We start from the raw sequence: 14,149 nt of genomic DNA on the forward strand, positions 1-14,149 counted from the left end.
CCTCCACAATGGCTACATAGGTGCACTGGAACAATCCTTCCTAAAACGAATTAAACTTTTGTTTACAAAGACGTGAAACTCACCAAGTGGTCAGGGGTGTTCACTGATATGCTCACACAAAAATGCTTTCCAGCACGTGCAGCTCTCGAGGGGGCTGCTTGCGAGGATTGTGAGAGATTACCAATCCGTGTGCTGCGCTCCCGCCTGGCCATTTTCAATGAGGATGGCCAGGCTCGCGAGCCCCGTGGCGGCAACACCCTTCATGGGGCTCGCAGATGGATCTGGCGGGGGATCCCGAGACTACCGAGGCACGCTCTCGTGATTCATCCACCAGTTCCGATGCTCTCTCGCCCCGCGGCTTCTTCCGCACGAGTGGAGAGCCCGATGCTTGAGCTGTCTGCTTCCGAGGAAGTAGACGTGCTCAGCATCGAAGGCGGGGATTTTGGGGATGACTCGCCACCCCATGTCCCCGCATATGAGGAGCTGGTGGAGGTTGTCTCTCGTGCAGTGGCCCGTCTTAATATCAGTTGGCCACATGAGAGGCAGGAAACGCATATTAAAAGCAAGTTGGACGAGCGTTTCCTGCAGCACAGAGAGCAACCTCGCTATCGGGGTTTACCGTTCTTTCCTGATTTGCATAATCCGCTAATCCGCCAGCTCCTCCGCCTACAGACAGGCGCAAAAAGAGAGCGTCGCTTCTCAGCCGAAGCCTCAGCCTAAGCAGGGCGACCTGAGGGCCGTCCTGCAGGCGAAAAAGGCTTCAACAAAGAGGTCCTAGCCAGCCTAGATCCTCTGCGGGCGGCCCCGCTCGTGGGGGAGCGATCGAGGTCGCCTCCTCCGCGAAGCCCGCAGGAAATCGATGTCGACTTCCCGCCGCCAAGTGCGCTTTACAGGCTTGCGGCCAGGCAGCACTCGCGTCCGCACATCGAGAATCGTTTTCGGTCGAACCCTGCCGGAGATCCGCCTCAGGGAGCCGAGAACGAATCCCGATTAATACCCAAAGCCAGCCTCGAGTTCCCTTAGTAGAGTATTTCGATGCATGGAAAAATCTCACAAATATTTCTCCTTGGGCTCTGTGCACCATTCCATTCGGTCTACTGCACATGAGGCCCCTGCAGAGGGGAAACCCATTTCGCATGATCAGGGTTACGCGCAGATGCCTTCGTTCCCTATCTATGTGGAAGAAAGCTTGGTTTCTGTCCCAAGGTCCCGTGCTGGGAGCGTCATGTCGCCGGAAAGCCGTCTCGACAGACGCCTCCCTCACGGGCTGGGGCGCGGTCATGGACGGCCGCTTTACGTGAGGTCTATGGCAGAACCATCATTCCTCCTGGCATATAAACTGCCTGGAAATCATCCTGAGGTGGTGGAGTCAATATGTCAGAGGTTCGGCCCTGTGGAAGTGGATCTATTCGCGTCTCGAGAGACGACTCACTTTCCACTGTTGTTCTCCCTCACACATCCAGCCCCACTGGGGTTGGATGCCATGGTACAGAGATGGCCGAGGCTGCGTCTGTATGCATTTCCCCCGATCGCTCTGCTCCCGGGAGTTCTAGAGAGGGTTCGTCGCGACGGGATCAGTCTATTATCGGTAGCCCCGTTGTGGCTGGCCCGAGTATGGTTCTCAGACATAATATTACTCCTGGATGGGCCTCCATGGGAGCTTCCCATCAGGAGGGACCTGCTGACTCAGGCAGAGGGCTCAATATTTCACCCTCGGCCCGAACTATGTAAACTGCGAGTCTGGCCCCTGAGGGGGCACAGTACCTAGAGGCCGGCCTGTTAGCAGGAGTAGTGGAGACCATACTCAGCTCTAGAGCTCCCTCCACAAGGAAATTGTACGGCCTAAAATGGAATGTTTTCACCATATGGTGCAGAGAGCGTGAGGTGGTTCTCGAAGGGTTGGTTGAGGCCCCCTTCGAACCGCTGGAGTCGGCTGAGGCCAAGAACCTTTCTCTAAAGGTGGCTTTCTTGTTGGCCATTACTTCTCTGAGGATGGTAGGAGATCTACCATGGTGGATAGTTGGAAGATCCAAGATGGCGGCGCGAGTACATCGCGAGGCTCGCGGTCTCTCCAGATTCTGTAATTTAGCAGTATTTTTCTTGCTCATTTCGGGTCTGTTCGTCCAGAACAGTTGTGCCTTAACATCGTACACCCAAGGTGAGCTTTTGGATATTGGTTTGCGAATTTCCGACAGTTTTATGGACAACCTTCGACTCCTTCCTGAGATCGCCAGATCACCCGAGGCTATGCACTCTGCCCGGCCGGGCGGAAGTGCTCGCAGGCGCCGGCGAGATCGTAAACAAAGGCGGGGGAAGCGCGGAGGACTAAGAGCTAAGCTAAAGCTAACACCACACCGGCTCTCTTTACCCAGCATTTTCCTTGCCAATGTACGGTCGCTGTTGAACAAAATGGAGGAGATTCGACTCAACATCACATACAGCAAGAGACTTTTGAACTGTAATGTTCTAATTTTCACGGAAACATGGTTAAACAGCGGAATACCGGACAACGCTATTGAGCTAGCGGGACGCCATACATTCCGGGCGGATAGAACATTACATGGCTCCGGTAAGACCAGAGGTGGTGGATTGTGCATTTACATTAACAAAGCTTGGTGCACAAACTCTGCTATTGTTGGGAGACATTGTTCAGCTAACCTTGAGTTTCTCATGGTTAAATGTAGACCGTTTTATCTACCGCGGGAGTTCACTTCCACTATTATAACTGCAGCCTATATTCCCCCGGATGCTGATGCCAAGTTTGCTATGAAAGAACTTCACGCAGCCATCAGTAAACAACAGACCGTTCACCCGGAAGCTGCGTTTATTGTTGCGGGTGATTTTAATCATTCAAACTTAAAGTCAGTGCTACCGAAATTTCACCAGCATGTTTCCTGTCACACCAGAGGAAACAAAACCTTAGACCATGTTTACACAAACATGGCTGAAGCTTACGTCGCGACACCCCTCCCCCACTTGGGACAGTCAGATCACCTTTCTTTGTTCCTCACCCCCAAATATGCACCTCTGATCAATCGCGTGAAGCCATCAGTGAAGACCATCAAGGTGTGGCCTGCGGGGGCAGATTTCTCACTCCAGGAAAGGTTTCTACACACAGACTGGAGTATGTTTGCTTCTCAAGCCACCAGTGGCTCTCACACGGACATTGACTGCTACACCTCCTCTGTACTGGATTATATTAATACCACCATTGACAGTGTTACAACCCAGAAGCAGATCACCACATACCCAAATCAGAAGCCATGGATGAACAGGGAAGTGCGACTCCTATTGAAGACACGCAATACTGCCTTCAGATCAGGAGATGCACAAGCCTATAGCACATCCAGAGCAAATCTGAAAAGGGGCATCAAAGAGGCCAAGCACTGCTACAAGCTTAAGATAGAGGGACACTTTTCCAACGCTGACCCTCGGCGCATGTGGCAGGGCATTCAGGCCATCAGTGACTACAAACCCTCTCACTCCACCCCCGCAGCCACTGATGTCAACTTCCTGAACGAGCTAAATGACTTTTATGCTCGCTTTGAAAGAGACAACAGAGAAACTGCCACCAAGCTCAAATCCTCAGCTGACCACCCACCGATCACACTCTCCTCCACAGATGTCTGCAATGCACTGAGCAGGATCAGCGCGCACAAGGCTGCTGGACCAGACAACATCCCTGGACGCGTACTCAGGGCATGTGCGGAGCAGCTCGCTGGGGTTTTTACAGACATTTTCAACCTGTCTCTTGCCCAAGCAACTGTACCAACATGCTTTAAATGCACTTCCATTGTGCCAGTGCCAAAACACTCCAGCCCGAAGTGCCTTAATGACTACCGCCCTGTAGCACTCACACCCATCGTAATGAAGTGCTTTGAGCGGCTGGTCCTGGCACACCTAAAAGACTCTCTACCATCCACATTGGACTCACACCAGTTTGCCTACCGTAGCAATAGGAGCACAGAGGATGCAGTCTCCATGGCACTGCACTCTGTGCTCACACATCTGGACAATAAGAACACTTATGCACGCATGCTGTTTGTTGACTTCAGCTCAGCATTCAACACTGTCATCCCAACTAAGTTAATAGCCAAACTTGGAGACCTGGGCTTCAACACCTCCATGTGCAACTGGATTTTGGACTTCTTGACCAACAGACCCCAGAATGTTCGATCAGGCTCCAACTGCTCCACATCCATCACACTCAACACTGGTGTACCACAGGGCTGTGTGCTAAGCCCGTTCCTCTACTCCCTCTTCACCTCCGACTGCAAGCCTGTGTACGGATCTAATTCCATCGTCAAGTTTGCGGACGACACTACGGTGATTGGTCTCATCAGCAACAACGATGAGACTGCCTATAGGGAGGAGATCAAGCACCTGGCCACATGGTGCACCGAAAATAACCAGCTCCTCAACACCACCAAAACGAAGGAGCTCATCGTGGACTTCAGGAAAGTGTCAAGAGGCACACACGACACCATCCACATCAATGGAATGGCTGTTGAGCGTGTCTCCAGTTTCAAGTTCCTGGGGACCCACATCTCGGCGGACATGACCTGGACAACCAACACCTCCAGCCTGGTCAAGAAGGCTCACCAGCGCCTCTTCTTCCTGAGGACACTGAGGAAGAATCAGCTTTCCTCCACTATCCTGGTGAACTTCTATCGCTGTGCAATAGAAAGCATCCTGACCAACTGTGCTACAGTGTGGTATGGGAGCTGTTCTGTTGCAGAGCGCAAGGCACTGCAGCGGGTGGTGAAAACCGCCCAGCGCATCACTGGGACTCCACTACCTGCCATCGAGCACATCCAGAGGAAACGCTGTCTGCATCGAGCTCGCAGCATCCTTAAGGACTCCTCTCACCCAGCCCACAGACTGTTTTCTCTCCTGCCTTCCGGCAGGCGTTTCAGGTGCCTCCGGACCAGGACCAGCAGACTAAAGAACAGTTTTTTCCCCAGAGCTGTCTCTTTATTAAACTCTAACCCTCATTGATCCCACTCCCCTTATATACTGATTGACTCTCCTCTCCCTCCTCACACCTGCCTCCATTTTGTTATTTGCAATACTATAATGTTCATTTGCACTGCTGACTGTTATTACAGTAACAACTGTTTACATATGCATCTTGCACTACTACCTTGACTGGAATATGCTCATTTGCACTGCCGACTGTTTATTACAGTACCGACTGTTATATATACATTGCAATATCGTACCTTAACTGTAATATGCAATTACTTTCCACTGCACTCACTCGGATAGCTTCTGTCCAAACTTTATTTGCACTACTTTAAATCCATTGTTATACTGCTCATTAGCCTAACTTATACATATATCTATTTGTAAAATTTTGTTTATAGTAATATCCATCTGTATATTATGCTCACATTCTGTTTATAGTAACAGCCATCTGTATATATATTCATAGTACATATCTATCTGTAAAATTATGTTTATAGTAACAGCCATCTGTATATTATATTCAGTACATATCTATCTGTAAACATTCTGTTTATAGTAATAGCCATCTGTATATTATTATATTCAGTACATATCTAGCTGTAAATTCTGTTCACAGTAATAGTTATCTGTATATTATATTCATAGGACAATCTATCTGTAAATTTTTGTTTATAATAGTATTCAACTCTATATTTATTCAGTACATATCCATGTTCTGCACTTATGAACCACTGTATATCCTGCACTTGCTGCTATTGCACTTCTGGTTAGACCTAAACTGCATTTCGTTGCCTTGTACCTGTACTTGTGTAATGACAATAAAGTTGAATCTAATCTAATCTAATCTAATCTCCAGGCGCTCTCTATTTCCAACGGGTGCCTGGAGTTTGCTCCAGGCAACATCAAAGCCATCCTACATCCTAGGTGTAGCCACCACTGATGGAAACCCAGGCGGAGCTGATGAGCCGAAGTGCCCACATGACAATGATGGTGCTGGAGGTCAAGGTGGAGCTGTGGCGACGAGCGTCCAAGGTGGAACCAGGGAGCCAGAAGACTGTGGAGGAGCCAGTGGAACTGAGGACAAAGGTGGAGCCAGAGACGCAGACAGGACCACGTCTGACCAAGGTGAAGCTGGAGTGACGAGGCAGCCCGGTGTAGCCGTAAGGACAATGGTTTCCGGTGGAGCCGATGTGTCGACAGGCTGAGGTACAGCAATGGGCACAGATGCTGGAGGTGGAGCCAGGGGATCCTCTGGGCTAGGCAGAGCTGGTGACCTGAGGAACAGATGCAGATCCTCAATGAATAGTGTAGGAGATGCAAAGGGGCTGAAGGGAACCAGTGTAGGTGGGACTGAGGAACTGGCTGTCAGAGGAGGTGGGAGAGGGAGGCTGTGAGGGTTCACCGATGACATGGGGCTGGGCGGTACCAGCGGAGAAACAAGAGAGTCAGGGCTGGGCAGAAACAGTGGGGGAAAAAGCAATTCAGGACTGGCTGGAACCAGCAGGGACACATGGAATTCAGGGCTGGGTGGAACCAGTGGGGAAACAGGCGATTCAGGGCTGGCTTGAACCAGTGAGGAGAACAGGAGAAATGGGAATTCCCTCCTCAAACACAAAAACTCCTCTAAATAGTTTCCAGAGACTTTATCCATCACATCCACAGCAAGGGGGTAGTGGGTGAGGCTTCCTTCCATCCCTTCAAACTCCACTAATACTCCCTCAGCGATCCACATTATTGCTGGCTTGTGCACCTGGTCAGACACTTCGAGGGGCTCCGGGGTAATGTCTCAGTCCTCTCAGTAGGCTCGAGTTGCTCATGCAACTTGCTCATGCAGCTCGCAGTTGATGGATGGCTGGTCTCTGGAGGTTTGTTCTGAGTGGGGCTGGTGTCATCCTTCCGCAGGGCAAATGGTGAACAGTGAGTCATTGTTCACCAGCACCCACTCGACAAACTCTGCGAAATTCCCCCGAGGACCCACACTAGGCAGATGTGGCTTTGTCTCCGCGTTGAGGCTAGCATGGTAGAAGACATTCAAAAGTTTTTCAAAAAGAGATCAAGCCGGATCATGACCTAAAGCGATTTTGGGATTCACTGGGACATTCAAAACTCTTCTAAGCTTTCAGCAATGACCTGTATTAATGGACATGAGTCTTGCTAAAAAATAAAATTCTGACTCTCCATGCTTCAAAGCTTGGTTGCATGAATTGCTTCATGTCATACAGCTGGAAGGTATACATTCTTCAGAACCCAAATTTCATCGCCAATTCCAAATGGTATGGCAGCATTTCCTGGATTTTCTCAAGTCTGAATAATGTATCATTAATGTTCTTCCTGTTTTATAGCATTGAACCTGTGGTTATGCTTTGTTTATGTATGCACATCTCTCCTGTCTCCCTTTATTTCTTTTTTCTTTTTTTACTCTTTTTGTTTGGTTGATTACTGTTGCTAAGGTGATTTTGGTTGTATTGTTCGGTCACTCTTGTATTTCTTTTTCTTGGTTTGTATTTTATGCAAAAACACAAAATAAAATATATAAAAGAATGGCCTAGTTCCTATAGCACCAACATCATGACACATCGTCACATTTTCTTCTCGGGGAACATAACATAGGCTACATAAGGTAATCCAGAGATGTTTTAAATGCTTCAAGTGAATTTAGGAATCGGAACAAAATTACAATGTACAGTTTTGAGATTTGGTAAATATATGAATATACTTAAATATATTAAAGTGTTATTAAATATGTTATTTTAGTGTTATTTAAAGATTAAAGTGAGTGTTAGATGATAGAAAGGAAATCGATGTAAAAAATGTGAAATAAACATTATAATATTAATAATAGACAAACCATTAAATCTGTAATCTGTAACAGTCTCTTTCAGTTGTGATGCCTACAGTAATATTTCTGAAAACATATAGCCTACCCTCTGGCAATTTAACATCATAATAGAATTGAAAAAGAAAATGTATTATTACAATATGAGCACATCATTCTATGAAGATTTGCTTTGGTAGTAACTTGTGTAGGATGTGCTAATTTAGCAAGTTAATCTAGAGAATAGAAAAAATGACAAATATTTAATTTGATTATTAGAGGCTTTGGTTTCATAATGTGATATATATTGTAATTTGAAAATACATTAACTCTTTCCCCACCAGGGTTTTCTAAAATAGTTGCCAGTAAGCAGTATTCTACCCACTCTTTCTTAGGATGCATTTAAGTTCATTTTTATGCTGTTCCCTTGCTAACTTCCCTCTGTCTCGTTTACTCTGAGGTACATCATTGGTGACGTTGCTCAAGCGCCCACTACTGGTAAACCCTTGAAACATGTTTAAATGGAATGTCCTACGCCCTTGATCACGCAATAGAGCTGACTTATTAATTACTGTTTTTTTTTCCTTGTACATTGGTTTTACACACCATTCTATAGGCCTCTATGTGTGCTTGGGGTGTTGGAAAAAATATAAGTTACACAAATGAAAATTATAACAATACTATAAACTATAACTGTGTAAAAAAAAGACAGCTTAAAAGGGTGGTAATTATGATTTCACTTTTCTAACTTTAGTTAGTGTGTAATGTTGCTGTTTGAGCATAAACAACATATGCAAAATTACTAAATTCAAAGTTCAAAGCAAAGGAAGATATTTGCTTTTATAGAAATTGTTTTTTAAGGACTACAACAAATGGCTGGTAGGGACTACATAACATTCCTCCCGGGTTAGTGACATCACCAACCCTAGAATTTACATAAACCCCGCCCCCAGGAACACGCAGTCCATGTTGAGAAGAGGAAGAGTTGTTATAGTCGAGCACATTTGTGAGTCAGCTATGTCCGGTGGATTTACGAAGTGTGGATCCGTGCTCACTATAACAACTAATATTACCCACATCCCATTGCACTTTGGAGGAGGATCCAGTTCAGAACTACAAACACGAGTAAAAAGTGTTCAGAAAACTCCAAAACATGGTGGATGTGCAAAACCGACGGTGAGGTTTGAGTGACTAGTAAGCAACATTTAAGCTGATATAAAATATTTATGTAATGTATCCATGTTATATTTCATCTGCAACAACAACGTGAACTTTTATAAAGATTTGTTTGTCCATTCACTTTTGAATGCATCGTTATGCATGAATACGAGGAGAGTGAAAGACCCGCGACTGGCAGATCAACATGCTTCTGCATTTCTCTTCGATACGGTGGGAAATTAAATTAAATTAAATGTGGAGGATTTTATCTTTGACAAGATGATTGACAGGTCAGTTTGCGTGACCGGATGTGTGTAACTAAGCGACAGAGAGCAACTGTTAATCCTTTAGAACCTGAAGCTAAAATAGGTGTTTTTTACATATTTAGATTTTTTGACTGTACAATTCTAAAACAATGTGCTATCTTCATGTGCAAGGTGTCATCTTTTTCAGAAAAAGATTAGCTTTCAACAAATTACAGTTATTGCCCATTATTTTGTGTGGTGAGTTTGTAAATAGAATTTAAATTGAATTAAATTTACTGATTTTTATTTAGAAAAAACCCTGAAAAATCATGAACGAAAGAAACTAACACTTTTAAGTTGAAAAATGAACTATAATACATATATAAAAAGTCTTTTTTGTGACATTGGGTTGCACAGTTTTCATTTAGGACACTTTTTTTCATACACGCACACATACAAATGCATGCATTCATACTAGGCACGCACACATACACATGCACACACCACATGATTAGATACGTGAAAGAGTAATGGCCATCCGCCTCCCAAGTTTCATTAAAAATCATCCCAATCCCCTCTTCTGCTGTCTACCACTTCTTTCGCCATGCATTTGTTTCTAATCTTTTATTATTTTATGCAATCCAAAACACTCTAATCTGCCGCACTTTGAATCTGCTGTCATTTGCTAATGGAAAGCATGAAATTACCGTAATAAGCCATATATTGCCGAAAAGTGCATGTTGTCTACTGTCGGGGGCAATTTGAATGATTTTGACAGTGCAAACGGTTGAAGAGTTATGGTAAAATGAATACAGCTTGCTGGTATGTGTCGGCGACGACACAGCCGGTTCTAAAGGGTTAAAGAAGCTATTTTATGATGTGATAGTAGTATGTCCCAAAGCTTGTCTACTCTTCTGCTACACACTCAAAAGTATGTACTTTTTCTTTTTAGGGTGCAGTATAAGTAAGCGAATTGAGACGCAGCAATGGTTTATGCAGATCATCTTCTTCACTTGTTTTTTGATGCAGAGATTCTGTACTGTTCCAGAAGATACGTAGTAGCGCTCCTGCCGTATAACAGTGAAAACAGGGATTGCTGGAAAAACTCAATCAATGGCGAGGAAAGAGTTAACTGGCATATTGTGATGTTAACGCTACATAAATCAATAAGCAATATTGTAGTATTTCTATTCAGCAGGCACTTTGTATAATACCTCAAAAAGTTATATGAGTTAATGTAATGTATTTCACCTGTTATATGATAAACAGAGTTGAAGCCGATCCCAAATCTCCCGACTTTTGTTGGGTCATCCTGCTTGATGCTTCTGCCAACTCTCTGGATTCCCTCCCAGTCTTCCTCTGTGAAGACTGCATCATTGAAGGCATAGAGAGCTGGTCCTGCCAGATCAAAGATACAAACAGATGATCAAACAAATAAAGAGTAGTCTTTTGCCTATAATAGTTTTTCAGTATTGTTAAAGACTCATCCTAATGAATCATGTCTCCCATCCTGTACTGTGTGTGATATATGCAGCAAAGATTTTGACCTGGATTTAGATATCTGAGATACAAACAGTTTGACATACAACTGATGACTGGTGCTTTTCAAAAGAGGAAAACAGATGTCAGTTATTATTGCCAAAGTGTGTTTAATTTATTATTTTGGTTGCTCCCAAAGTAGCTAAAGCTGGGGACACACTTAACAACGAGCTGAAACATTCGAAGATTGAACTCAACACAAATAAAGACTGTTTTCATCGACTGGAGCAGATTTTAGTCTTTGACAGTCAGAGAAGAAAAGAAACTTAACGACTGAGTCAGTCACTACACAACACTTAACGATTAGTGGTCTGCCGAACTCAACTGTCCGAGATTATGTACCGAAACAAACATGAATGTCAACAGACAGCCGCCGCTACTTATTCGCAGTGGAATTTGTGCAGAAAAAAACTTCATGTTGTTGATTTTTTTTTTATCTGTTAGACTATTTAAATGAAATACATATTCATAAACAAGTGCAGTTATATAGCCTACATAAGCTGCTTATTCAGAATTTTTCCAGAATGCAGTTTCACTTTTTTCTTTTGCAGAAAACAATGAAAATCCTAAAAATAATTAACTTGCACTGTTAACTTACAGAATAAAATAACAAAAGAAACATCAAAAACATACTCGGTTACTAACGTAACCTCGGTTCCCTGAGAGTAGGGAACGAGTATTGCGTAGCTAATACGCAGTGGCGAAACTCCTTTCCTCAAGAAATATTGAAGCCTATATTTAAAACGCAGTGCAGCTGCACAGCGGACACAGCAGAGCATCTAGCACGCCTATTGGCTGTGCTGCGGCAACTGCGCACCCTATGGCGAAGCACCTCTGATGCGCGAACCAATCAGGCGATCATGTGCCAGAGCCTGCCAGAATGGGTGGGGCTTATGTCTATAAAAGCCCATTATTTCATCATAATATCAGGTTAAATCGACTGAAGCGGCAAACTCTGACAGATTGCAATAGTGCGGCAGGCTACCCAGACAGCAACATAGTTTCGGCCCAGATCCAGCCCACATCTGATACACTTGGATTCCACACGGTCCAGAACTGGGCCGGATCTGGGCAGATACTATTTTGCTGTCTGGGTACGCAATACTCGTTCCCTATGTAGCCAGGTCAGTAGAGGGCGCTATTGAGGGTATCAGTAGAGGGTGTAATTTCCCTTTAAATATGTCACTTCCTTTTGGGTGGAATGGCTGCAGTGCTTGAATTGTTTGGCATGGTCGGTCGCTGGAAGAACAAGCTCTGGTAGGTTAAGAGGTTATGGTCTTAAGAATAGTGTTTTAATGCTCACTGGTGATGTTTTATGATGGTTTTGACGTGTTGGCCAAGAGCCAGCAATTTTGAGTGTCAGTGTTGCTTTAATTGGGCCAGGGGTGTTTAATCCATTCATTGTGTCTATGAAGTTGTTTTGTTTAGACATGTGGTCTAAATACCTTAATGGTGAGAAGGTTTGACTGGATGATCAAATGATCACTGTTTTTCCCTACCTTTATTTTTCAGTTTCTTAATAGGATTATGGTATTGTAATTGGTTTATTTTGTTTATTTGTTTGTTTGTTGGCCCAAAAATGTATCCGTTGTATTTTCTTTATGGTTTATTTTGTGAACTCCAAGCTAGGTCATTTCCAACAGCTCCCAACAGAGTAACTAGAGGGGGAAGATACTCATTTTGATTTATACACCTCTGTGGTGTGGAAAGTTTGGTGTGTATTTGTGCACGCAGTGTGCGGTGTAGAAAGTTTGTAATTTCTTTTTGGGGTGTATTGTATTTATTCATTTGTTGTATATATTTTCTTTTTTTTGAAGTATTGTTACCCCACATAGTCTCTTCTACTGCCACCCTGTATTACTAAATGTGGCTAGCTTGTGAAAGAAATCGAATGAGACCAGAATGCATGTATTTAATAAAAGTGATGTATTAATTTTTATAGCAATCTTGCCTTAAGTTTATTCATTTAATTGGATAGCCTAGCGGGAAATCCCTCTATTGACCTGGGGACTCCTACCCAAACAAAATTGGAGTGGCGTAGTCAAAATCAGTAACAAAACACCTCTATTGCCTTGTCACACCTACTTTCAGGGAACCGAGGTTACGTTAGTAACAGAGTACGTTCCCTTTCGAGAATGGTCACTTCGTATTGCGCAGCAAATATGCAGTGGGGACGCAATGTAACACGCCGCACTATTAGCAACTGGCTCCATCCAACTGGAGCCTAGGGAAGCAACCTGAGGCTCACAGAAACAAGCCATGATACAAAATTAAAAAAAAAACCATAAGGGACAGGATAATTCCTGTCTGGTCTCATAATTAAGGCTCGCTCTGAACCAGGCTTGCTCTATAACATATAGTCCTAGGACAACATGAGCTTATGGACAGTAAATATGTTAGACTGATAAGACCGGACACCATCGGGTCTAATTATCATATTGAGAGGACTCGAGCCAGGAAAGGAACCTCCATGTTATAAAATCTAACAAATGTGGACTGCGAGGACCAGCCGGCTGCCACACATATGTCTTGAATTGGTACCCCACTAGACCAGGCCCACGAAGAGGCCATGCCTCTTGTAGAGTGGGCTCTAGCGCCTATGGGACAAGCCTGGCCCACAGAGGTGTATGCTAGAGAGATGGCATCCACTATCCACTTAGGTACTAAGCATGTGAGTCACGTTGCTTCTCACCGAAGTCTCGATGACCGCCTGAAATCGTGGGGGTCTGCGAGCGAATTGGAGCGAGTATCCTCGCTTTATAGTGTTCATAACTCAGTTCGACACATCAGGGATGGCTTGCCAGGCCTCGGCCCTTGTGGCTAGGGTTTGAATTATAACTGGGGTTGGGCCGCCTAGCATAGGGGGACCTAATACCCGTGTGTTGTGTTTTGTGCACATATTCAGGCCCTGGCCCGGCTGGACAGAGATAGAGCGACAACCGGGGAGGGGCCGCCTAGTGAAGGGGGACCAGATACCCGGGGTTGTGTGTTTGAAACATACTCTTTGTGTGCTTAATTTGGGTCGCTGTAAAAGCAACGTTTGTTTGTAGGGGAGCATGCAGTGCAACGGGCCCATTGACTACAGTAGAAAAATCTCCAGCCGCCTGAGCTAAACAGGGAGCTGAGAGACTTGGATGAGATCTTTTCGAGGGTGGTCCGGCTAGAGCGAGACTCAGACCCTCTCTCTTTCCTCCTGCTGCTAGGAGGTCTTTGGTGGCTCAGGGTCCAACACAATGCTGGGTCGGGGGCCCTTGCACCATGGCAGCGGGTAGCGCTTAGCTGGTCGCGAGCGACGATGGGTATCAGCTGCAGGGCGGGGCTGAGAAACCCGAGGCACTGGCTTTGCTGGCTGAGAAGGTGGCGTGCTCTTGGGGCAACTCAAAGCAGAACTGGAGCGTTTGGGAAAGAAGTGTCGCACAGCTTG

General features: G+C 45.1%; 1 protein-coding gene across 1 annotated transcript in view; it reads right to left on the reverse strand.

Moving 5' to 3' along the window:
* The window catches only part of LOC311298871 (sacsin-like), a 32,096-nt gene that overhangs the window by 13,832 nt on the left and 4,115 nt on the right, over positions 1-14,149 (reverse strand). Inside the window, 1 exon segment of the mRNA XM_084422194.1 lies at positions 10,438-10,584. Within this exon segment, the coding sequence (XP_084278320.1) occupies positions 10,438-10,584 (147 nt within the window).

The sequence above is a fragment of the Rutilus rutilus genome (assembly GCF_951802725.1).
Source record: "Rutilus rutilus genome assembly, chromosome: 10".
NCBI lineage: Eukaryota > Metazoa > Chordata > Actinopteri > Cypriniformes > Leuciscidae > Rutilus > Rutilus rutilus.